This window comes from Caretta caretta, chromosome 8, assembly GCF_965140235.1.
Source record: "Caretta caretta isolate rCarCar2 chromosome 8, rCarCar1.hap1, whole genome shotgun sequence".
In the NCBI taxonomy this organism is placed as follows: Eukaryota; Metazoa; Chordata; order Testudines; family Cheloniidae; genus Caretta; species Caretta caretta.
Genome location: NC_134213.1, coordinates 39,093,391 through 39,120,736, shown reverse-complemented (window position 1 = coordinate 39,120,736; position 27,346 = coordinate 39,093,391). Strand labels below are relative to the sequence as shown.

At 43.4% G+C, this 27,346-nt stretch overlaps 2 protein-coding genes across 33 annotated transcripts in view; both read right to left on the bottom strand.

The window, feature by feature from the left end:
• The window catches only part of LOC125641569 (protocadherin gamma-C5), a 426,447-nt gene that overhangs the window by 60,655 nt on the left and 338,446 nt on the right, over nt 1-27,346 (bottom strand). For 2 of the 32 annotated variants that reach the window (XM_048861692.2, XM_075131414.1), the window contains exon 1: nt 561-3,197. The exons of 25 other annotated variants lie outside the window; for them this stretch is intronic. In XM_048861692.2, coding sequence (XP_048717649.2) covers nt 561-2,978 — 2,418 coding nt within the window. In that variant the 5' untranslated portion in view covers nt 2,979-3,197. 5 more of the 32 variants (XM_048861739.2, XM_048861708.2, XM_048861743.2 and 2 more) reach the window with 5 other exon arrangements.
• Nucleotides 1-27,346, bottom strand: part of LOC142068331 (protocadherin gamma-B2-like) — a 153,077-nt gene that overhangs the window by 48,130 nt on the left and 77,601 nt on the right. The gene's annotated exons all lie outside the window — the stretch shown is intronic.

The window sequence follows — 27,346 nt, the reverse complement described above, 5'->3', positions numbered from 1 at the left end:
TAAAGTAGATTGTGGAATTATGTCATCTGGAGATGTTCAAGGCTGTCATAAGACACATCTAAAATACGGATGCTGCAGGGAAAATATTGGCACAATACGGGGGAATGGTCTAACCTACCATAGTTCCCTTCGGAGTCGAATAATTCCCTGACTGCAGACTTTCCACCACTAGAGACGGAAAGTGTCTGAAGTAGTAGTTGGTCCCATACAACAAATAAACTCTGACGTATTCTTCATTGAAAATACTCAAAATAGTAAAATAGTCCATGAAAATGTTTTCCATAAAGGACACTGAGAGCTTTCCATATATTCTGAGAATGGAAACATTCACTTCTCCAATATCATAATGCAGATGATGCTGATCAGAATGAAACTGAAAAGTTTCACAGGATTTTCACTATTAACTCTTAGAACAGGTGTTTATGAGGTAAAACTTGGTTCTATTTGCAGTCTACATACTTGCTGCAGAACTACAGGGAAGCACTACCCAGGAACCCTTAGATTACTGGTAGAAATATTCTCTAGGTTAGCAAGACTTGCATTTCAGGAAGGTGTCTCACCTGTGCCTGGCTGTCAGAGCTGAGGTTTCCCCTGCCAGAGTCATTCCCCATGCCAGAATCCTCCGCAGAAAGGAGAATGTCGGTCAAAGCCTTTTGGCCCGGTTTGAGAAAGGTGAACTCCTTCTGCCCCGAATCGGCAGCTAAGCACATCTCGTAAGAATAGGGTAACTGCAAAGTCCCATTGCTGTAGTTGCAGGAGAATTTGGGGTCGAGACTAGAATAAAGATCCGGATTGTAAGATCCAAAAACTGGGGGAATTCTAGGTCTCCGACGTTTAAAAATTAAAACCGATATCGCTGTAAAAAGGAATAAAAACGAAATCAAAGCTAGAGCTACCACCAAAATAACAGTAAAGCCAGACTGAGAGGCCGAGTCACCCGATTGGTCGCTCATTTCCGGAAGAGCCTCTTGGAAGTTCTCGGCAAACACCAGGTTGAGAGTCACTGTGGCGGACAGAGGCGGCTGCCCGTTGTCCTTCACCAGGGTGACCAGCCTGTGCTTCACAGCATCTCTGTCCGCAAAGGCGCGGGCTGTCCGGATCTCCCCGCTCTGCAGCCCCATGCTGAAGAGCGACGGGTCCGTGGCCTGGAGCACGTGGTAGGAGAGCCAGGCATTGTGTCCCGAGTCAGCATCCACCGCCACCACCTTAGTCACCAGATAACCTGCCTCGGACGAGCGAGGCACCATCTCGAACAAGGCGGAGCCATCGGCTCCAAAGGAAGGGTACAGGATGCGAGGGGCGTTATCATTCTGATCCACAATAAACACCCTGACGGTGACATTGCTGCTGAGAGGCGAGGACCCGCCGTCTTGGGCCTTTACTTGCAGCTCAAACTCCCGGAATTGCTCGTAGTCGAAGGAGCGCTGCGCATAGATCACTCCGGTCTGGGAGTTAATGGAGATATAGGAGGAGAGAGGCACCTCTTCGAGGTTGCTGCTCAGGAAGGAGTAAGTGACTCGGGCGTTCCGGTCCAGATCCCGGTCTGAGGCTTTTACACTGAAAATAGATGCTCCCGAGGGATTGTTCTCTGGCACATAGGCGGTGTAGGAAGGTTTCTCAAAGACAGGCGCGTTGTCATTGATATCCGAGATCTGCAACAGGATGGTTTTCTGGGTGGAGAGTGGGGGAGAGCCTTTGTCTGTGGCGGTGATTGTGATATTGTACTCCGGGGTCCTTTCCCTGTCCAGGGTGCTGTCTGTGAGGAGCTTGTAGTAGTTATGAGAGGACGATATTATTTTAAACGGCAGCTCATCTTGGAAATGACAAAACACGATCCCGTTATCTCCAGAATCTTGATCGATTACATTGATCAGAGCTATCACTGTCCCAGGCACTGAGTCTTCGAGGATGGTGCTGGCCAGGGATGCGAGTGTCACCTCGGGGGCATTGTCGTTCTCATCAAGAACCTCGAACTTCACTTCGCAGTGTGTCACTAGTCCGCCTCCATCCTTTGCTTCTACCACCAGGGTGTAGTCACGTGTCTCCTCAAAGTCCAAGGGCTCCTTTAGGGTGATTTCCCCGGTTTCTGGATCCAGACTGAATTTCTGACGGGCTTTTTCTGGAATGTTGCTGAAGACGTAACTGATCTGAGCATAGGAACCTTCATCGTTGTCGGTGGCTTTAACCTGAAGCACTAAGGAGCCCGTCGGTGCATTTTCCCTTAGGCTGACTTTGTACAGCTCCTGAGTGAAGATGGGGGGGTTGTCATTGGCGTCGGTGACATTAATCCATATCTGGGCGGTCCCAGTTCTCTGCGTCTCACCCCCATCCACAGCCGTGAGGATCAAGTGAAGGCTGCGCTGGCTTTCCCGGTCCAGGGGTTTCTGCAGCACTAAATCTGCATATTTATTGCCATCCCGGCTCTCTTTGACTTCCAGGATGAAATCCTGATTGGGGCTCAGCTGGTAACTCTGCAGAGAATTCACCCCAACGTCAGGGTCTTCAGCATTTCCCAGGAGAAAGCGAGCACCTGGTAAAGTAGATTCACTCATCTCTAGTTTGATATTATCTTTTAAGAAACGCGGGGCATTATCGTTAATGTCCTGGATCGCGACATTTATGTGGAAAACATTCAAGGGATTTTCCAGCACAGTCTCGAAATTTATGAGGCAGAGTTGAGATGTCCCGCAAATCTCTTCCCGGTCTATCCTGTCATTCACATAGACGTTGCCACTTTCTCCATTCACGCGGAAGTATTGCTTTTTAACTGCAGAGAGAACACGGAGCTTCCGGCTGGGCAGTTCTCTCACACTCAGCCCCAAATCCTTGGCGAGATTCCCCACAAGGGAACCTTTCGCCATTTCCTCGGGAATTGAATAACGGATCTGCTCCGAGACCGCGCCCCAGAACAAAGCGAATAGGAAGAGAAACAGCAGTACCTGCCGTGTGACTGCCCGATTCGGCTCTCTGATTTCCATCCCGTCTCTGTCAACTTTACTCTCTCCTCTCTTGCTTTATTTTGATTACTTTAGTTGTTTCGAAATCCCGTCAGGTTGAAGTAATCCGCGGTAAGGAAGAGTAAATATAGCTCCGATTGTCTGCTTAAGGGTACATTGTGCTCCGAGGAGATTCCTTTTCATAGAGAGACAGTGACTGTCTCCCTGCAGTTTCCTCTGCGATCTGCGTTGTGTGATGGAGCAATCGCTGCGCAGGAGGCTCCGATGGATCTCCGGCCCCAGCCCTGGCTCCGCATTGGCCAACAGCGGCACTCTGAGTCTCAACGGGAGTACTGCAATAGCAGTGATCTTATCACCGCACCAACACAGCTCTAGCGACTATCATGAAAGAATCCCCCCTTGCTAAACACTATATTCTAAATCTATAGCCTTGTAACATTGCCAGACGTGAACAGTTGCGTCCCAGTTGACTGTGGACTTCATGTTTTTTTGTGTGTGTGAGTTTATATATATACTCAATTTAGAGTATACCAAACCGCTATTTTACGGGGAATGGAATAATGGAACAGTACGAAGGGTGACTGTGCACATCTTTATATACACAGGACTATTATTGAGAAGAGGAAAGAACGTTCCAGCAGTTACAATTGTTTCCACATATGGAATCACAATTCCCACACACCCAGATTTCTGTGAGCGCCAACAAATAATAGTTCTGAAAAAATTGACAGAAATATTTTAATATTGTAAAAGAGAAGAGTAGTTCGGTATAGACTTGTGAGCAAAACAAATTTTGAGTGGTTTACCTTAAGGTCCTTTTTGTCCGCTAAAAAATTCTCGTTTTCCTGTACATCAAACAAACACAGAAAAGAAAAAAAAAAAGAAAAAAAGAGAAAACCCCTCCCATTGAAAGAACAGTGCATGCACTTCTAAAAGCTGAGAAAAAGGCCTGTTGTGGTAAACTACACTATATTTAAAAAGTAGGCGCACTTCTCTCACAGAACCAACCCCAGGAACACAAATGCTGCCAAAAGAACGCTTACGTGTTCCAAACATGAAACGTTCTGAAACCATGACCATGTTCCTGTAACATCCCTGTATTCAAAGGCCTTCCCATGATGCAAAAATAAATTAAATAATTCAAGATGGCAACATAAAAAAGAACAAAATTATCTATAACTATATAACCACAATTCCAAAGATATTTCAGTCATTCACTTATCTCTGTACTAATGCGCATGATTTACAAACACATAATGCTTATTTAATAAAAGGTCTTAAGAAATTTTAGAATATTTTTCCTATGTTAATTAATAAACATGTGAAAGCGTCAGTACGGTATGCCACTATCCATTGTAATTTGTTAAGGCTCAAAATTAGGACACAACAACATTATTATTGAGAAAAATGTGAAAAATGTTGATTTAATCTCTCTCTCTTTAAAAGCTATGTTGTCCTAGATTAACAGTAATATACTTTCTTGAAAGCTAAATTTCTAACAAAATAATCAGCTATGCAGGCCCATGTAATCTTTCCGGTAAAGAACACTATTCCACACAACTGAATAAAGACTGTGTCAGGGTGAAAACAAACCTCTATTTCTTAAGAATAAGGGAAGGATATTAAGATACCTGTTTGTAACACAAATTCCAGAAAATCATTCATTTTACAAACCTAAAAATAGCACAACATTGGCTTTCTAGACAATAGCAAAGAAAATGCCAGGGCCTTCGGGTGACACTCAAAGCACTCAATGGAAATCACTCGGTTTATTATAGAGAAACACACACACTCTCCCTTCCCTCCCTCTCTCCAATATACGAACATATAAATTAGTATCTTTACTGATGAGCCGTCTAGAAATCCACAGATACCAACAGGTTTCAGAGTAACAGCCGGTGTTAGTCTGTATTCGCAAAAAGAAAAGGAGTACTTGTGGCACCTTAGAGACTAACCAATTTATTTGAGCATGAGCTTTCGTGACCTACAGAAGTGAGCTGTAGCTCAGGAAAGCTTATGCTCAAACAAATTGGTTAGACTCTAAGGTGCTACAAGTACGCCTTTTCTTTTTACAGATACCAACAATTTCAGATAAAAAATGATAAAGCTCAAAAGTTATAGCCTCACCTGAAACGAGGTCTGATCCTCGTAACTAATGTTTAATTCTTCAGTAACTAGAATAGGATTCTTTATCTCACAAGTCTGCTGACTGGTCACGGTATTTGCATAGTTTGATTTGGGAAAGTTGAATTGGCTCTTTCTGGAGTCCGTGGTTAGAGAACCCTCATGTGAGTAGGAGTGAAGAAAAGCTCTGACTCCATCGAGCCCCACAAACTGCGAGACGGGAACTCCACTGAAAGTCACACTCGAGGAGTCAAACAGCTGCGAGTTTCGCCACCTGCGGAGTCTCAGGGCCAGTAACACTAGGATAAAGGTAAAGAACAAGCAGGAAACGGAAGCCACAGCGATCACCAAATACAAGGTGAGGCTGGACTGGGGGTCTGCAGAAGCTGAGAGGCTGCTTAAATCGGAGAGGATTTCGGGGATGCTGTCAGCCACCACCACCGTGACAGTGGCCGTGGCAGAGAGAGGGGGCTGCCCGTTGTCCTTCACTAAAACCACCAGACTTTGCTTGAGCGCATCTTTGTCTACAAAGGAGCGCGCTGTCCTGATCTCGCCGCTGTGGAGTCCCACAGAGAAGAGCCCCGGCTCTGTCGCCCTCAGCAGCTGGTAGGAGAGCCAGGCGTTCTGCCCGGAGTCTGCATCCACCGCCACCACCTTAGTGACCAGGTAACCCGGCTCGGAGGAGCGAGGGGCCAACTCCACTCCCGTGGAGCCATCGGTGGGAAAGGAGGGGTGTAAGATGTGCGGGCTGTTGTCATTCTGATCCAGTATAAAGAGAGTGACGGAGACATTACTGCTGAGAGGTGGGGAACCCCCATCCTGAGCCTGCACTTGGAACCGAATCTCCCGGAACTGTTCGTAATCGAAGGAGCGCAGAGCGTAGAGAGCCCCAGTCTCGGAGTTAACGGAGATGGAGGAGGACAAAGGCACTTCGCTTCTGTCTGCTTCATTAATGGAGTAAGTGACTCTCGCGTTTTCCCCCCAGTCGGGGTCACTCGCCCTCAGGGAGAAAACGGAGACTCCTCTCGGGTTATTCTCAGTGACGTAGCCGGTGTAGGGTATTTTATCGAAGAAAGGGGCGTTGTCGTTCGTGTCTAAAATCTGGAGTGAGATCGTGATGGCTGTAGAAAGAGGAAGAGTCCCATTGTCCGTGGCGGTCACTGTGATGTTGTATGCTGCCACCTGCTCCCTGTCCAGGGCTCGGTCTGTCACCAGACTGTAATAATTCTCGAAGGGTTTCTTCAGCTGGAAGGGGAGGTCGATTGGTAACGAACAAGTGACCTCCCCGTTCTCTCCTGAATCCAGATCTTGTACATCTAAAAGAGCGATGACAGTCCCGAGGGGAGAGTCCTCGGGGATCGAGCTGATGAGAGACCTGAGAGCGATTTCCGGAGCGTTGTCATTCACATCGCTAACAACGATCACAATTTTGGACCTGCCAAAAAGTCCTCCCCCGTCATGCGCTTGTACCTCAATTTCATACAATGAAGCTTCCTCAAAGTCAAGATTTCCCACAATAGTTACATCTCCAGTGTTCGAATCCAAGCGGAATATTTTGGAAGCTTTGTCTGTGATTTTTTTGAATGAGTATATCACCTGTTTGTTTATTCCTTGGTCCGGATCAGTTGATTTTACTGTAAGAATTGTGGAACCCTTCGGGACATTTTCCAAAACGTTCACTTTATAGATAGGCTCGCTAAAAACCGGTGGGTTGTCATTTGCGTCAAGAACAACAACGCGGATTTGCGCAGTGCCCGATCTGACTAGATCTCCCCCGTCAGTGGCTGTGAGGACTAGATCGTGAACAGCTTGTTCTTCCCGGTCTAGAGACTTTTCCAGCACCAGTTCGGCATATTTAACTCCATCGGTTCCCGTTTGCACATCAAGAGAGAAATGCCTGTTATTGCTGAGCTGGTAGCTCTGGAGAGAATTAATACCCAAATCTGAGTCATGGGCATCACTCAAAGGAAACCGCGATCCCGGTGTTGTTGTCTCGCTGACTTTTAACTCAATTTCTTCTCTCTGGAAGCTGGGAGCATTGTCATTAATATCTGTGATTTCAATTTCAACTCTATAAAGCTTCATTTTATCCTCCACTATAACCTCACAGTTTAACGAACACTCCTCCAGCGCGCCACAGATCTGCTCTCTGTCTATCCTCTCTGTGGTTATTAAATGGCCGCTCTTAAAATTCAAAGCAAAATACTGGGTCCTACCTCTGGAAGCAATGCGGACTGCGCGGTCTGAGAGCTGCTTTACTTCCAGCCCCAGATCCTTTGCGACATTCCCCACGGAAGATCCTATCTCCATTTCTTCCGGAATCGAATAGTGAATTTGCCCAGAAGCTGACTCCCAAACGGTAGCCAACATAAAGCAGAACAGGGCTCGCCCTTTGCAGTGCCGTAGCTTTTGTGTTTCTGGCACTCCCATGCTGGTCTGGAGACGCCGCGTTTGGATTTTATCTTTGGCAGAATGTTTCCGAAAATATTTATAGTTAAAACCAAAGCCACTTGCAGCGAATATCACCGTTTAATATTCATACCCGGTGAGTGTGAATCTGATCTCTGTGTTCTGTGCTGTGAAACAGCGGGGCTCGGCTGGCTGGATCTCTCAGCGCATTTTGCTTCCTGATTGGTGAACAGCGGCGCTCAGAGTCTCAACCAATAACCTCACACGCTTCCTGCTGGAGTTTTTAGACTGATAGTGTGTTGGAATTTTAATCTGATAGGCAACATTCTACCCTCGGTGGTTTCTCCTTGTTAGGGATATGTGAGAGCTTGAAATGCTTCCAAGTAATGGAGAAAAATGTTGGTCGTCAGGAATCTGGGTTGTTATGCACAAATATGTAGAAATAATATTTTATGTGTTTTTAATATGTTTATGCGTGAATTACATGTGAACAGATTTGCCTAGGATTATTATGTCTAAATCTATGCTTTTCCACCTGACTGTCCTTGGTGGTGCACTTATGCACTCTTAAGTTGCTATATACTAATATGCTCTTTTAGTAAAGTTCTTATTGAGTTGTACATTAGCAGCATTAAATATTATATTTTTATATTTCAGTTATATTTGGCTGTTCATGTTCGTTACTTAATTCATGTTATTCATTTATATCGCAATGGCTATAATATGAATAGAAAACTCAGGTGTGCCATCTATGGGTGAGCTCTATCTAATAGAGGATATACAATTATTTGTATTCCATATATTTTCCAGTTTTCACTCTCAGTTATTTAATACCTAGTAAAGAGGGACGCTATTGGCTTCCCAGAAAACTCTAACACAAGAGGAAGATATGTAACTATAATTCAGTAACAGAAAACACAAAAGTACATATATTTGTGTATGTATATACACACCACACACAAGATATATATATATATATATATATATATATATATATATATAGGTAATTGGGCCTTTATATATATGTGTGTGTGTACGTAATATATATACGACATGTGTTGTAGTAATGTCAATGTGATAAACTAAAAAACCGTGTGAGAAATAAAATCACAGGATCCTCCATCCTTCGTTTATCAGCACGGTTGAGCACGTCAACTGCATTTTGTCCACAAAGTTCCCTTTTCCTGGACAACTCCTAACGTTCCAGACCTCTGAGCAGCTTCAAATATCCGCTATCACTAAAACATCAACCAGCCAAGGGAAATTCCCCTCCCCCAAAATGAGGAATATGTCCCTCCTCGCTACTCCTAAAAACAATCGTTCTGGGCCCAGGCCCTTGACAGTCAATATTTACCATACACTTGTGACAATTCATACAGCCGTGACAATTCTCATTGTCGAAATCTCGCCACCGGGAGGGCTAGACTCAGGGTGTCTGGGCAGAACACTTACAGCTTTCCAAAGTGTGACCCAGCACTTGCTTCTAGTTCTGGTAAATGAGTCTGGAAAGTTTTAAAATATTATATATTTCTGTATATCAAGAATTATAAACCACATTTTAAGAAACTCGATGGCTCCCTATTATCCCAGAGCATTTGGAATAATGGGAATTAAAGCAACCTGGCCTGATAGGTATAGGGTTAGGGGGAAAGGGCACAATTACCTTTTTCAGACTTTCCAAAACATTTGAAAAACAGTCTTTCTCTGCGGGATGTATGGCCATGTACGGAATATAGGACAGTAGGGCAAAAGAGATTTATCATTACTCGTCTGGGAGGAGCTGCAAGATTCACTCATGGCTTTGCCACAGGTGAGCAATGAAGCCATCACAAATCCGCATAATTGAAAGCTTTTATATCACACCTGAAAACCAGGCTATACAAGCGACATAAAAGAGAGTCCTCCAGGGGTACTGGAGGAGTAAAAAGGGTATCTTTATATATTTATGACTATATCATCTGTCCAAGATATTGTAGAACACTAATCAAAGAAGACTTCTGCAAAATAAGCAGTATGTAGAGTGGTTATTTTTTAAAAAATTATGCATTAAAATGAATTGAAACATTTGTTCTGTACTATTAGAAAATATATCTTTTACTTCAGGTATCTAGATATTTATTGAGAATAAAGTTATTCTAAGGAAATGTTTTGAATGAGAGGAAGGATGTTCACTCTTAAAAGAAAGAAAAATATCTTGTAATTAAAACAGCGGATTGGGATTTAGGAGTCTTGAGTTTGATTCCGAACTCTGTTTCAGACTTCTTTTGTGATCAACAGGAGGTCTACTTTTACTTAAATTCATCATCTGTAAAATGGGGGTAACCTTACTCTAGGTAGCAGGAATGTCATGAGTACAAATTCATACATGTTTGTGATACGCCTAGATACCACATGAGGTAGAAGCCTTAAATAGGTAGAAGCCTTAAAAACAAACAAACATACCCAAACCAAAACAACCCCCCCCCCCAAACACCTATTTCACAATGTGTTCCTATACTAGAAGACGTCTGGTCTTCATTTACAATTATTAATTCAAAGTTGAACAGGAAAATATAGAATGCATGAAAATAGAATCTCACCTCCACAAAAGTCTCTGTCTCAGCTTTTAAGTTGCTAGAGTCATCGCACATAAATACCGCCCCTGAGCTGTCACTGCACAGAATATTCTCATTCCTCTGCACAATAGGCTGCGCGAAAGTGAATTCATTCTTTCGGGTGTCTGAGGACAAACACAGCTGGTAGGAATAAGGTAAAGTCCCATCTTCATAGTTTGGCGGGAACATAGAGCCTGTCTTGGAATAAGGGTCAGGACCAAAACACTGAAGTAATTTGGGTTTCCTTGACGTTCTCAATTTCATCACAATGGCCAGTGTCACTGTCAAGAGGAACAAAAATGAGATCAAAGCTAGAGCTACCACCAAAATAACAGTAAAGCCAGACTGAGATTCCGAGTCACCCGATTGGTCGCTCATTTCCGGAAGAGCCTCTTGGAAGTTCTCGGCAAACACCAGGTTGAGAGTCACTGTGGCTGACAGAGGCGGCTGCCCGTTGTCCTTCACCAGGGTGACCAGCCTGTGCTTCACAGCATCTCTGTCCGCAAAGGCGCGGGCTGTCCGGATCTCCCCGCTCTGCAGCCCCATGCTGAAGAGCGACGGGTCCGTGGCCTGGAGCAGATGGTAGGAGAGCCAGGCATTGTGTCCCGAGTCAGCATCCACCGCCACCACCTTAGTCACCAGATAACCTGCCTCGGCCGAGCGAGGCACCATCTCGAACAAGGCGGAGCCATCGGCTCCAAAGGAAGGGTACAGGATGCGAGGGGCGTTATCATTCTGATCCACAATAAACACCCTGACGGTGACATTGCTGCTGAGAGGCGGGGACCCGCCGTCTTGGGCTTTCACTTGCATCTCAAACTCCCGGAATTGCTCGTAGTCGAAGGAGCGCTGCGCATAGATCGCTCCGGTCTGGGAGTTAATGGAGATGTAGGAGGAGAGAGGCACCTCTTCGAGGTTGCTGCTCAGGAAGGAGTAAGTGACTCGGGCGTTCCGGTCCAGATCCCGGTCTGAGGCTTTTACACTGAAAATAGATGCTCCCGAGGGATTGTTCTCTGGCACATAGGCGGTGTAGGAAGGTTTCTCAAAGACAGGCGCGTTGTCATTGATATCCGAGATCTGCAACAGGATGGTTTTCTGGGTGGAGAGTGGGGGAGAGCCTTTGTCTGTGGCGGTGATTGTGATATTGTACTCCGGGGTCCTTTCTCTGTCCAGGGTGCTGTCTGTAAGAAGCTTGTAGTAATTATTGGAAGACGATATAATTTTAAAGGGTAAATCTTCTTGTAAACGACAGGAGGCCTTTCTGTTTTCTCCGTCGTCTCGGTCTCGAACTTTGATCAGGGCTATCACTGTCCCGGGCACTGAGTCTTCGGGGATGGAGCTGGCCAGGGATGCGAGTGTTACCTCGGGGGCATTGTCGTTCTCATCAAGAACCTCGATCTCCACTTTGCAGTGTGTCACTAGTCCGCCTCCATCCTTTGCTTCTACTACCAGGGTGTAGTCACGTGTCTCCTCAAAGTCCAAGGGCTCCTTTAGGGTGATTTCCCCGGTTTCTGGGTCCAGACTGAATTTCTGACGGGCCTTTTCTGGAATGTGGCTGAAGACGTACCTGATCTGAGCATAGGTACCTTCATCGTTGTCGGTGGCTCTAACCTGAAGCACTAAGGAGCCCGTCGGTGCATTTTCCCTCAGGCTGACTTTGTAGAGCTCTTGAGTGAAGATGGGGGGGTTGTCATTGGCGTCGGCGACATTAATCCATATCTGGGCGGTCCCAGTTCTCTGCGGCTCTCCCCCATCCACAGCCGTGAGGATCAAGTGAAGGCTGCGCTGGCTTTCCCGGTCCAGGGGTTTCTGCAGCACTAAATCTGCATATTTATTGCCATCCCGGCTCTCTTTGACTTCCAGGATGAAATCCTGATTGGGGCTCAGCTGGTAACTCTGCAGAGAATTCACCCCAACGTCAAGGTCTTCAGCATTTCCCAGGAGGAAGCGGGCACCTGGTAAAGTAGATTCACTCATCTCTAATTTGATATTATCTTTTAAGAAACGCGGGGCATTATCGTTAATGTCCTGGATCGCGACATTTATGTGGAAAATGTTCAAGGGATTTTCCAGCACAGTTTCGAAATTTATGATGCAGAATTGTGGTGTCCCGCAAATCTCCTCCCGGTCTATCCTGTCATTCACATAGACGTTGCCACTTTCTCCATTCACAGAGAAGTATTGCTTTTCCGAACTGACACGGAGCTTCCGGTTGGGCAGTTCTCTCACACTCAGCCCCAAATCCTTGGCGAGATTCCCCACGAGGGAACCTTTGGCCATTTCCTCCGGAATCGAATAAAGAATCTGCTCCGAGACCCCCCGGCAGAACAAAGAGAATAAGAATGCAAACAATAGTACCTGTTGTCTGACGACCAGGTCCGGCTCTCTGTTCCTCGTATCCATCCTCATTCCTGTCACCTTTGCCCTCTTCTTGCTGTCTCTCGTCTTCTTTTTTAATCAGATCAGGTAATGAAAAACTCCATCAAGCTGATATAATCCCTGGTAAGTAAGAGTAATTGGAGTCCGGATTGTTTAACTGTTCAGAGCGCTGTGAAGGGGTGTTTAGTTTTCTCCGCACAGACTGTGTGGAGTCTTTCTGCTCTGCTTTCTCTCTGATCTGCGCTGCGTGACGGAGCAATCGCACTGCAGGAGGCTCCGGTGGATCTCCGGCTCCAGCCCAGGCTCCGCATTGGCCAACAGCGGCACTCTGAGTCTCAGCCGGAGAACTGCAACAGCAGCGATCTTATCAAGGCGCCGGCACAGCTGTAGTGACTATTGTGGATTATTCTGTATAGCTAAAAGTTATATTGTAATTGTATAGAAGAGAATGAAACCATTATCAAGTACAAAAATGTATCTTTGTATAGAAATGTAGATGTCAACTCGACATGCTTTTTGTGTATTTTTTGTGCACCTATCAGTCTGTGAATATTGTAAGCCTTATACTTTCTTGACTTTTCTTTCACGTTGTTAGTATGTATATATGTGTGTGCGCGTGCGCGCACACATATGTCATAAATAGGTAAAAGAACTTTTCAGCATTTACAATGACTTCTTTAAATAATCATATCCCCTGCGAACACACACATGCCTGAGATCCAGATAAGGATAGTTCTTTCAAGTTTGACAAAAAGCAATCGAAAGTTAGAATGACACGAGCCATTGTGGGTTCTAAACCGCTGTCTAAACTTTTGAATGGAACCATTTCAGTAATTACTTTTAGAGCCTTTAGTTTGTCTTTTTCTTTCAAAGTAATCTATCTCCTCAGAAGAGAGTGTTTCTAAAATAACTACGAAAAGTTTCTATTCTCCTACACTTTACTGTAATTATACAGTTGGCCATATTCCCCCATAGAACCTCACTAAAGAACGGAGTAAAAAAAAAATTCCCAGAAGCTCTCTCAGGTATACAAAATATAGGGCATCTCAGAAAAGGCAAAAACATTTCCCTTAAACCTCTGTATTCAAAAGTTTTCTTACGATGTAAAGCTAGAGTAAGTCTGTCAAATATTCCTACACCAATGTGACGTAAATCTAGCTACAACTACATGCCTACTAGACGGAATGAATTTAAACTAGCCATTTGATCACTATTAATACATATACTATGGAAACATATAATTTGTCTTAGCTAAACGTTACTAAAATGTTTTAGAATCTAATTTCTAATGCTAACAATTCCATGAAAAACACATAAGTATAATCTGTCACACATATTTCTCAATCTGTCAAGGCTCAAATTTAGGACAAAAGAAAATTACTATTGTAGGAAACCTAAAATGATGTCGAAACTGTCCTTCATCATAAATATGTATTTACATAGCCTAATGTAATGTTTATGAATTTTCAATGTCTATGCCTTTCAGTCATGAAAGTTTACAAAACCCCTTTTTGGACTGAAATAAACTGGGTTGCAGAATAATATTCTAGAGACCTGTTATAAAATATTCATTTTACTTTGCACTAAAAATGTATAGTCGTTAGAAGTCGATGTTTCCAAAAATATACACGAATTTCCACTTGTTTGTAATATTTCAGGCAATTAAACTCTCCAGTCTCGCTGATTAAATAAACTACCAGGTTTGCAACAAACGTATATTTCATAAGAATTGGTAAAAGGGAATTAGGAGATCTCCTTTCTATGGAACAATAATGGACTTAGATGTATCTATCGACCAAATGTTCAGTTGTCTAGTGTGACGCTGGCAGACCAGGTGCCAGCTTATGCCAGAGCCCCTGGCGAATTCACTTGTGTACCAGTATAGATCAATGTAATTGCTAAATGTATAAGGGTGTATTTGGAGTTTAAACTACTTGAAAACTAGTGGGACGTTACTTGCATTGTTTTCTCTTATATGTATCTGAGTGCAGTAGCAAACATTACATTGTGGATACTCCTGTAACTAAATAACCTATCAAATGAACCATCAAACAAGCAAGAAGCCTTGTGAAATGCAAATGAAGAAATTTAACAAAAAACCTGCTAATTTCAAAGCAAGTCATCATTGTGTGTGAGGATCAGAGGTCAAAGATGCAAAATGCATTCCTCACTCTCCCTCATCAAAGGAAAAGCCCACACTAGTGACACTGTCAACTTGTTTTCTGTGAGAAGAAGCAAAAAGTATGGATTCAAGGAAAGATCTTTCATCTCTGGACTGTTTCGACTCTTTGAGGGAAGTGTACCAGATGCAAAGCAGAGATCCCCAGAGAGAATTTGGGAACATTGAAAAGACCTTTGGGAAACTGGCAGCTTAGTACATCACTGTCACCATTTGGAGTTCCAAACAGTGACTCACCCACAGATATATTTTACCTGCTTTAACAGCTCAATAACTCTTATTTCCTTTTCTTAGCTAATAAACCTTTCATTAGTTTACTATAGAATTGGCTACTAGCACTATCTTTGGTGTAAAATCTAAAATACCAATTAATGAGAAGTAAGTGACTGGTCTCCTGGAACTGGGAGCAACCTCATGTAGTGTGATTTTTGGTTTAAGTGACCTTCTATCACAAAGTCCAGTTTGTGGGGGTGGCAAGATAGACTGGAGAGTCTGAGGGGACTGTCTGTGACTCCATGGTAAAACTGGCATTGTGATCCAGGAGTAGGGTGACCAGATGTCCTGATTTTATAGGGACAGTCCCGATTTTGGGGTCTTTTTCTTATATAGGCTCCTATCACACCCCACTCTCTATCCTGATTTTTCACATTTGCTGTCTAGTCACCCTATCCAGGAGTTCACATTTGTTACTGGCTTGGTGAAATCTAATTATAGAACACATCACCAGTTTGGGGGTGTCTGCCCTGCTTGTGACAGTCTGCCCTGAGGTAGGTGCTCACAGTTCCCCGTGCCAGTGTGGATGTGGAGCTCCTGATTCTCCTCCACTGAATGACTGTGTTTTAATTCTGTCTTTGGCAGAACGTTACCAGTAATGTTGATAGTTAAAGCAAAGCTAAATTCATTCCTAGAATATAGTTCCTTACTGTTCAGTCCAGATCCCTTGAGTGCAATGCTTCATTTGTAGTAAAAGGGGTGCTGGGGCTCAAGCAATCTTTTTACTTTCATAACTGACCTATCAAGCCCAGAGGTTCAGGGGCTCAGTCCTGGCAAACCCTGGCACAAATTAAACACTGGGTGAGTGTGAATCTGAGCTCTGTGTTCTGTGCTGCCTAAATGCCAGGCTGGGCTGGTTGGATCTCTCATCACGTTTCTCTCCCTGATTGGTGAACAGCGGTGCTCAGAGTCTCAATCAATAACTGCCGAACCTTCACGCTGGAGTTTTTGACAAGTACTTTCATTTGAGAGTTCACATTATAAATATGTTGTTTTCTCATTATTAAGTACATAAATCTGAAGCATTCCCAAGGAATAAAATTTGTGTTTGTAGGACTGATTGTTACTTATAAAGTTTTAGTGGTTTAATTTTGTTTATTTTGTTTACTTGACTATGAATTACAAATAGCTTGGTCCAGAGTTATCTATATATATATATGAGATACATGTTTCTCAAATCCAACTATCCTCTGGGCATTTCATTCTGATGATGCATTGTGCAATTGCTAAATGCTTATATCTTTGTAGTAAACTTATACCTGACTTCTATGTCAGTAGATGTACTATTTCACATTTTTTTATTATTTGATTTGTTCATTTTTGTTGTTTAACTCCATTCTTGCACTGTGGATTAAATATAAATAAAGGACTCAGGAGTGCTATCTATGGGTTGGCTTTATCTATTAGGTGATAAAATAATTTTTACTCTATATATTTATGAGTCTGGTGGTCTTCAAACAAAGTTTTATAATATCTAGAACAATGGAGAGCTATTGGAATTGCTACTAGAAGAATGCTACTTCAAGGGGAATATATATTCCAATAATGCAAACATTTAAAATATCAAATCACACATATGGGACACACACGCATACTCCTAACGTCAATGTAATCAATTGCTGAGACATATAGTGAATAAAATCACATAATACTACAGCTTGTTGTATACTTTTGAACACTCTGACCAGTAATACACCTATTCCATGGCAAAAACATCTAACATTGTAAATATTCGAGAAGCTAAAACTAAATCACTATTTTAAGACTACCAACCAGACAAGTTCATGTTTCCCTTTCCCCTCCAAAGTGGTATATGACCTTCCTCACATAAAAATTAAAGAAATAAAATACAATAAAAACACTGGCCCTTGGGCCCATAGTAGTCAATAGCCAGTGAGAATAGGAAGAGTCCACTTTTTGCAGGCTAGAAATAGGAGCACTGTCTGTTGCTGTTGAAAAGGAGTTATAGCATTCCAGTGGTATCCAGTACATGCTTCTATTTTGGGAAAGTGTAGAAAAACTGTTTTTTAAAAACCATGCCACGGCCAGTAGACCTCAACTGAACACTGATAAATGCATATCTGGAAACAAGTCTGGCTCATCTGTGTATTAGTATTGTTAAAACAGGTATTATTAGATTTATAAAAATGTGTTTAGTGTTTAGACTTTATGAAATGCTTGTAAATTGCTGCATACATTAATCTCACTTATAATCTCTCTACCCCATATTATAAAGTAATGTTTAAGCATTTGCTCTGTAACTGTAAAAGTGCTTGTTCTGAAACTGTAAACTCCCCCAGTCAGAAGAGAAGCAAGCGTGAAATACTAGTTTACCACAGGAGATGTTAGCTCCTTCTCAACAAAGAAGGCCTATAGACATCAGACAAACCACTGTGGAACATCAGAGGACAAAAGACTTTGTTGATTTGTTGGTCCTCCCTCACAGGCATTAAGAGCAGACATGCATGTGGATTCCTCCCATCAGTTTGAACTCTGGGGGAAGGGCATGGAGACCTCTGACAAGAAGAAACTGAATCTCTTTGCAGCTTGGACTTTGGGAGGGCAAGATTTCTAAGAATAAGCAAGGGATCCACAGCTGCATAGCCAAGGTTAGCCCTAAAGGATATATAGAGCTTCCATATTAGAGCAGCTTCTATCACCTTATGAAACCTAAGGCTGTAACTCATTTGTCAGTGCACGTTTATCTGCTTTAATCTTGTAAATAACACTCTAATTTATTTTTCTTAATAAAATTTAATAAATCTATTTAATAAATCATTAGTTAATTTACTATAGACCTGGCTACAAGTGCTGTCTGCATTGTAAGGATCCAATGTGCCATTGACCTGGGGTAAGTGATTGGTCCTTTGGGACCGGGAGTAACTTGAATATTGTTATGATTTTTGGGATAAGCGACTATGATTTTTGGGATAAGGGACTATCTATCAGAGAGGTAAGCTTACCTAGGTGGCAAGACAGACCAGAGTACCCCAGGGGACTGTCTATGACTCCATGTTCAAACTATAATAATGCTTGAGTAGTTTACACTTGCTATTTGGTTGGTGAAATTTAAATATAGAACTCACAACCAGTTAGAAGTTTGTGCCCTGCATCTTAACAGCCTGTCCTGTGATTGGTACTTGGGCTTTTGAGCCACCCCAGACAGCTTAACAATTATACATTCACTTTTATATACAAAGACTTTTTAAATGCATCATTTAAATGTTAAAGTATCTGGCTTTACACCCCTACTGAACAGTTGGACTCATGATAACTAAGGAAACCTAACTTGAAGGAGCAGTTACAAAGAAAACAGGTCCAATTAAAATGTTTTAAAACTCTGTACATTACTTGTAAAACAAATGTCCCCCTTGTAAGATATGAACATAGACAGACTACAGGAAGAGGTGTTGTAACGATTTTGTCATAACTTCCTTTGAATGACCCGCATAACGCTCTAATATCTTTGCCACTGTTGAGTAATTCAGCCATCACAAACTTATGCCAATAAAACTTTTATATCACACCACAAAATCATGTTACATAAGGGACACGTAAGGGGTGGGTCATCCGTGGACCAATAGAATATTTATATGTTTGTGTCTATATTAACTAATATATATATATATATATATATATATATATATATATATATATATATATATATATATATATATATATATATAACTAAGACATGAAAGTTGCTATATTACAACAGAAAAACTTCAAAACCAGACTCCAGCAAGAGACTGTTGAATTGGAATTCATTTGCAAATTGGATACAATTAACTTAGGTTTGAATAGAGACTGGGAGTGGCTAAGTCATTATGCAAGGTAACCTATTTCCCCTTGTTTTTTCCTCCCCCCCCCCTTCCTCAGACTTCTTGTTAAACCCTGGATTTGTGCTGGAAATGGCCCACCTTGATTATCATACACATTGTAAGGAGAGTGATCACTTTAGATAAGCTATTACCAGCAGGAGAGTGGGGTGGGGGGAGAGAAAACCTTTTGTAGTGGTAAACACCCATTTTTTCATGGTTTGTATGTATAAGAACATTTTCTGTATTTTCCACAGTATGCATCGGATGAAGTGAGCTGTAGCTCAGGAAAGCTTATGCTCAAATAAATTGGTTCGTCTCTAAGGTGCCACAAGTACTCATTTTCTATTAACCTATCAGGTTCCTATCGAACTCTTAGAAAAGACTGCTGCAAGAGAAGCAGTTTAATCGTTTCTTTTTCCACCTTTATCTTACAGTTGTTCCCATTGTGCCTCAGCTCCTCCCCAGTAAAATGGGTAAAATGAAGCTACTCTAAAAGGCAGGAGTATTGTGGAAACAACTTCATCAGTGTTTCAGAGATGCCAATTGTGTGCGCCATGGAACAGTCTAAAAACGACTACGGTTCAATTCCACAACGACCTCCTACACTTCTTAAAGATGAAAAGAGTTACTTTAAAATCTTCAAACAAAGATGAATATGAAATTATAAGTTCACCAGCTCACCTCCGCAGCAGTCTGCGTCTCAGCATGTAAACTACTAGATCCGTTGCCCATAAATACCGTTCCTGAGCTTTCACCGCACAGAATATTATCTGCTACCTGGACATTTGGTTTCAGGAAAGTGAAATCATTCTTCCTGGCGTCTGAGGACAAACACAGCTGGTAGGAATAAGGCAAAGTCCCATCTTCATAGTTGGGTGGGAACATAGAGCCGGTCTTGGAATAAGGGTCAGGACCAAAACACTGAAGTAATTTAGGTTTCCTTGACGTTCTCAATTTCATCACAATGGTCAGTGTCACTGTCAAGAGGAACAAAAATGAGATCAGGGCTAAAGCAAGCACCAAGTAGAATTGTAAATCAGACTGAGATGCCGAGTCACTCGATTGGTCGCTCATTTCCGGAAGAGCCTCTTGGAAGTTCTCGGCAAACACCAGGTTGAGAGTCACTGTGGCGGACAGAGGCGGCTGCCCGTTGTCCTTCACCAGGGTGACCAGCCTGTGCTTCACAGCATCTCTGTCCGCAAAGGCGCGGGCTGTCCGGATCTCCCCGCTCTGCAGCCCCATGCTGAAGAGCGACGGGTCCGTGGCCTGCAGCAGATGGTAGGAGAGCCAAGCATTGTGTCCCGAGTCAGCATCCACCGTCACCACCTTAGTCACCAGATAACCTGCCTCGGCCGAGCGAGGCACCATCTCGAACAAGGCGGAGCCATCGGCTCCGAGAGAAGGGTACAGGATGCGAGGGGCGTTATCATTCTGATCCACAATAAACACCCTGACGGTGACATTGCTGCTGAGAGGCGGGGACCCGCCGTCTTGGGCCTTCACTTGCAGCTCAAACTCTCGGAATTGCTCGTAGTCGAAGGAGCGCTGCGCATAGATCGCTCCGGTCTGGGAGTTAATGGAGATGTAGGAGGAGAGAGGCACCTCTTCGAGGTTGCTGCTCAGGATGGAGTAAGTGACTCGGGCGTTCCGGTCCAGATCCCGGTCTGAGGCTTTTACACTGAAAATAGAGGCCCCCGAGGGATTGTTCTCTGGCATATAGGCGGTGTAGGAAGGTTTCTCAAAGACAGGGGCGTTGTCATTGATATCCGAGATCTGCAACAGGATGGTTTTCTGGGTGCAGAGGGCGGGGGAGCCTTTGTCTGTGGCAGTGATTGTGATATTGTACTCCGGGGTCCTTTCTCTGTCCAGGGTGCTGTCTGTGAGGAGCTTGTAGTAATTATTAGAAGACGACAATATAGTAAACGGAAAATCATCCAGGAAATGGCATGAGACCTTTCCATTATCTCCAAAATCTAGATCATTAACACTGATCAGAGCTATCACTGTCCCAGGTACTGAATCTTCTGGGACAGGATTGGACACAGATGTGAATGTCACTTCGGGGGCATTGTCGTTCTCATCAATAACTTCTATTTCCACTTTGCAGTGTGTCACTAGTCCGCCTCCATCCTTTGCTTCTACTGCCATGGTATAGTCACGTGTCTCTTCAAAGTCCAAGGGCTCCTTTATTGTGATTTCTCCATTTTCTGAGTCCAGGCTGAATTTCTGAAGGGTCTTTTCTGATACCTTGCTAATAATGTAGCTGATCTGAGCATTTGAACCTTCATCGTTGTCGTTGGCTTTAACCTGAAGCACTAAGGAGCCCGTCGGTGCATTTTCCCTCAGGCTGACTTTGTAGAGCTCCTGAGAGAAGATGGGGGGGTTGTCATTGGCGTCGGTGACATTAATCCATATCTGGGCCGTCCCAACTCTCTGCGGCTCACCCCCATCCACAGCCGTGAGGATCAAGTGAAGGTTGCGCTGGCTTTCCCGATCCAGTGATTTTTGCAGCACTAAATCTGCATATTTATTTCCATCCTGGCTCTCTTTGACTTCCAGGATAAAATAGTGATTGGGGCTCAACTGGTAACTCTGTAGAGAGTTCATCCCAACGTCAAGATCTTCAGCATATTCAAGGAGAAATCGAGCCCCTGGCAAACTGGATTCACTGATTTGTAGATCGATGCTGTCTTTTAGGAAAAGCGGGGCATTATCGTTAATGTCCTGGATCGCGACATTTATGTGGAAAACATTCAAAGGATTTTCCAGCACAATTTCGAAATTTATGAGGCAGAGTTGAGATGTCCCGCATAACTCCTCCCGGTCTATCCTGCCATTCACATAGACGTTCCCACTTTCTCCATTCACGCTGAAGTATTGCTTTTTAGCTCCAGACACGACTCGTAGCTTTCGCCGCGGCAGTTCTCTCACACTCAGCCCCAAATCCTTGGCGAGATTCCCCACAAGGGTACCTTTCGCCATTTCTTCAGGAATCGAATAACTGATCTGCCCCGAGACCTCCCGGCAGAACAAAGACAATAAAAAGGGAAACAGCAGTACTTGCCGTGTGACTGCCCAGCCCGGCTCTCGGCCGCTGATTTCCATCCCAATGCCGGTCAGAACTCCTCTCTTCTTCCTGTTTCTTTTTCTTTGTTTTCATTACATTAGAAAAGAGGGAATCAACAGTAACTTATCGCAGACAGAGCCCGGATTGCCTGTTGATTATGTGTACAGAGAGCTCCGAGGACGTCCCCCTTTCTCAGCCGGACTGTGAAGGTTTCTTTGCTATGCTCTTTCCGATCTGCGCTGTGTGACGTAGCAATCGCACTGCAGGAGGCTTCGGTGGATCTCCGGCACCAGCCCTGGCTCCGCATTGGCCAACAGCGGCACTCTGAGTCTCCACCGGAGAACTGCAACAGCAGCGATCTTATTCAGGTGCCAGTAGAGCTCAAGTGACTACCATGGGAGGTTTTATTTTCTGCTTACAATGTATTCTATATGTACAGCATTTTAAAATGATTGTCCCTAATTGTAAACAAGTGAATCACAAAATAGATGTAAATAATAATAAATAAATAATAAAGAAAAATAAAAAATAGCCGTGAATGCTATTTGCTTCTGCACACGTGTATCTATCCATCTGTGGATAGTGCCAGGCCTTAGTTTTCTGTGCCATATTTGTGCATGTGGTGGGTCTGATTCTTTAAATATATATTTGTATGTATGTGTGTATGTATGTATGAATATGAATAATGGTAAGAACTTTCCAAAATTTTTCACAATTTCTATTTAAAGAATCACATCTACCACATACCTGAAATACACCCAAAGATACTTACCTATTGTTGGACACAAGATAATATTTTTAATACGAGAATGACATGAGCGGCCACGGGCCTCAAAGAAAACTTCTGAGCGAAACAATTTTCTTACTTACATGTAGAGCATTATTGTCCTTTTTAGATTAATTTTTTTCTTTAAAAAAATCTGTCCACCACAGAAAGTATTTCTAAATCAACTAAGAAAAGGTTCCAGTCTCATAAACTGAACTGTAAGTACGCACTAGACAAAGTTCTCCTATAGAACTGCCCTAAGGAAACACAGTAAAAGGTTGCCAGTCATACGTGTCTCAAATTTCAAGCATCTCTGGGAAGTTAAAATTGGTTCTAATAAACCCGTGTGCTCAAAATCTATCCTATGATGCAATGAAAAAAATCTTGAAATATCCCTGCACCAATGACAGATAAATTTAACTATAATTATAGGTCCACATCACCAAAAATAGACAAAGGTAGTGCCAGGTTTTTATATCAATCTCTATTTAACAGGAACTGATAAAGTGATTTAGAATATCTCTTCTTTATAGCTCAGTACAAACCTTACTGTACCCACAAACATTTTATTTATATGTAGTGACCAAATACTCCGCTGATTACAATACCACATAATCTAATTCCAAATGAATTACAAGTGCCTTTACTGGCTCCACAAATGTATTTAGACCATAAAAACGGCCAAAAATATTAGCTCACCTGAAGCGAGGTCTGATCCCCGTTACTAATGTTTAATTCTCCAGTAACTAGAATAGGATCCTTTATCTCACAAGTCTGCTGACTGGTCAGAGTATTTGAATAGTTTGATTTGGGAAAGTTGAATTGGCTCTTCCTGGAGTTCGTGGTTAGAGAACCCTCATGTGAGTAGGAATGAAGAAAAGCTCTGACTCCATCGATCCCCACAAACTGCGAGACGGGAAATCCACTGAAAGTCACACTCGAGGAGTCAAACAGCTGCGAGTTTCGCCACCTGCGGAGCCTCAGGGCCAGTAACACTAGGATAAAGGTAAAGAACAAGCAAGAAACGGAAGCCACAGCGATCACCAAATACAAGGTGAGGCTGGACTGGGAGTCTGCAGGAGCTGAGAGGCTGCTTAAATCGGAGAGGATTTCGGAGATGCTGTCAGCCACCACCACCGTGACAGTGGCCGTGGCAGAGAGAGGGGGCTGCCCGTTGTCCTTCACCAAAACCACCAGACTTTGCTTGAGCGCATCTTTGTCTACAAAGGAGCGAGCTGTCCTGATCTCACCGCTGTGGAGTCCTACAGAGAAGAGCCCCGGCTCTGTAGCCTTCAGCAGCTGGTAGGAGAGCCAGGCGTTCTGCCCGGAGTCTGCATCCACCGCCACCACCTTAGTGACCAGGTAACCCGGCTCGGAGGAGCGAGGGGCCAACTCCACTCCCGTGGAGCCATCGGTGGGAAAGGAGGGGTGTAAGATGTGCGGGCTGTTGTCATTCTGATCCAGTATAAAGAGAGTGACGGAGACATTACTGCTGAGAGGTGGGGAACCCCCATCCTGAGCCTGCACTTGGAACCGAATCTCCCGGAACTGTTCGTAATCGAAGGAGCGCAGAGCGTAGAGAGCCCCAGTCTTGGAGTTAACGGAGATGGAGGAGGACAAAGGCACTTCGCTTCTGTTTCCTTCATTAATGGAGTAAGTGATTCTCGCGTTTTCCCCCCAGTCGGGGTCACTCGCCCTCAGGGAGAAAACAGAGACTCCTCTCGGGTTATTCTCCGTGACGTAGCCGGCGTAGGATGTTTTATCGAACAGAGGACAGTTGTCATTCGTGTCTAAAATCCGGAGTGGGATCGTGATGGCTGTAGAAAGAGGAGGAGTCCCATTGTCTGTGGCGGTCACTGTGATGTTGTATGCTGCCACGTGCTCCCTGTCCAGAGCTCGGTCTGTCACCAGACTGTAGTAATTCTCGAAGGGTTTCTTCAGCTGGAAGGGGAGGTTGCCGAGTGTGGAGCACGTGACCTCCCCGTTCTCTCCTGAGTCTGGATCTTGCACATTTAAAAGGGCGATGACAGTCCCCGGGGGAGAGTTCTCGGGGATCGAGCTGATGAGAGATCTGAGAGCGATTTCCGGAACGTTGTCATTCACATCGCGAACAACGATTACAATTTTGGATCTGTCAAAAAGGCCTCCCCCGTCATGCGCTTGCACCTCAATTTCATATAATGCAGCTTCCTCAAAGTCCAGTTTGCCCACGACTGTTATTTCACCAGTTTTAGGGTCCAAGTGGAACATTTGGGAAGCTTTGTCTGTGATTTTTTGGAAAGAGTATTTCACCTCTTTGTTGACTCCTTCATCCGGATCAGTGGCTTTTACTGTGACAACCGGGGAACCTTCAGGCACGTTCTCCCAAATGCTCATTCTGTAGACAGGCTGGCTAAAAACTGGGGCATTGTCATTAGAATCGAGAACAATTACGCGGATTTGCGCAGTGCCGGATCTGACTGGATCTCCCCCGTCAGTGGCTGTGAGGATTAGCTTGTGAACTGCTTGTTCTTCCCGGTCTAGAGACTTTTCCAGCACCAATTCAGCGCATTTTATTCCATCAGATCGCGTTTCTACATCCAGTAAGAAATGCCTGTTACTGCTGAGTTGGTAGCTCTGGATGGAATTTAGTCCCATATCTGGGTCCTCTGCCTGACGCACAGAAAACCGTGATCCTGGGGCTGCTGTTTCACTGATTTTTAAATCGAATTCTTCTGACAGGAAGCTGGGAGCATTATCATTAATATCTGTGATTTCTACTTCGACCGGAAAAAGCTTCATTTTAGCTTGAGCTATAACCTCACAATTTAACAGACACATTTCCATCCCACCACAGATCTCTTCTCTGTCTATCCTTTCCGTGATGTATAAATGGCCGCTCTTAAAATTCAAAGCAAAATACTGCGTCCTACCTCTGGAAACAATGCGAACGGCGCTGTCTGAGAGCTGCTCTACATCCAGCCCCAGATCCTTTGCGATGTTCCCCACGGAAGAGCCTTTCTGCATTTCCTCCGGAATGGAATAGCGAATCTGCCCAGCAACTGCCTCCGAAATGGCAACCAATATCACGCAGAATAGGACTCGCGCTGTACAGTGCCGGGTCATTTCCTTGCTGATGTAGCGCCGCCGATTCTCTGTCAGGGAATGTCTCCGTTTGGATTTTATCTTTGGTCAAATATTTCCGAAAATATTGGGTATCAAATCAGGAGCCAGTTTCAGCCAGTATCGTCCATTAATGCTTAGTCCAGAGAGACCCGGGGAGTGAGAGTCTGATCTCCGGGTTCTGTGCTGTGTAACAGCAGGGCTGGGCTGGCTGGATCTCTCGTCGCGTTTCTCTCCCTGATTGGTGAACAGCGGCGCTCAGAGTCACAACCAATTACTGCAGTAGCTCTGTGCTGGAGTGTGTACGTTGGTATTTATATTTGACATTTAACCTTTTAAAATATGCTGCGTTCTGTTTTGCAGGTAAATAGGGGAGTCCAATATATCTCCAGAAAACAAATACATTGTTGTCGGAGGCGAATCTGACTCAATTTCTTATAAAGTTACTGATAATATATCTGCAATTTTGATATGTTTTCTATGAATTAACATACATCTAACATACATCGATTTTGCCAGAGTTATTACTCTCTCTTTATATGTGGCACTTCCATATAACTGTGAATTTTATGAGAATTTTGCTGACTAACTGTATAGTTGTAATATACTGATATCCTCGTTTCCTAACCTTATACCTGACTTGTACATCTGTCGCATTAAATAATATTTTGTTCATATTTCAGATATTTTGACTCAGTCAAATTTGTCATTAATTCACTATATTCATTATCAGCTCATTTGATGACATAGAAATATAGGAGCCATACGAGCGCTATCTGTGGGTGGGCTCGTCAAAAGGGTGATACAAAAATTGTACAATAAAGTTTCACATTCAGCTTTATAATATCTATGACAATAAGAGGCTGTTAGCTTCCTGGATATACTGCCACAAGAGGAATATATATAAAGTCCAAATATGAAAGGATACACGAGTGCATGTACGTACACAGCCAACACATATATACAGACACATGCTAGATATGTGGTGTTAATATCAATTTAATAAATTGCAGAGCAATATGATTAATAATATCACATGATTATTCAATTTCTCATGCATGTTTGACCACTTCAGCTGCACCCTGGCCACTGCTGCACCCACCCCCACCCCCAGGAAATTTTCTAACATTCCAAACCGCTAAGATGCTTTAACAGTCTGAAATTTTGAACTATAAACTTTCCAGGAAAATTATGGACTATGCGCCTTCCCCTACCTTGAAATATTTAAACTGGCCCGAAATTCATGGTAGCTAATATTCAGTTCAGTCATAACTCTGGGACAGTTGGGTCCATATCTCTAGATCCTGGAGGGCTATAAGTAGATCTAGGATATTGCAAAGGAGGAGTTTAACATTTCCAGTGGACTCAACACTTGCTTAGGAGGGCTCTGGGATCTGGAAAGTGCAGAGAGCCGTCCCCCCAAAATGCCAGCTGTATGTATAAAAAGGCTTTCAAATATAATTTTACGAATATTTATGGCTCCCTATGATCCCCTGAATATTTGGATTCACGGTAGCTAAGAAAACTTGGCCTGACAAGTGCAGATAAAGACAGAAAAATAGCCCTATAATAGTTTTTCATCGCTCAGATATTTGTAAAATACTTTCCTCCATGTAAATGATGTGCCATATCTAGAACACACTATGGTAATGTGTTACGGTTATATCATCACTTA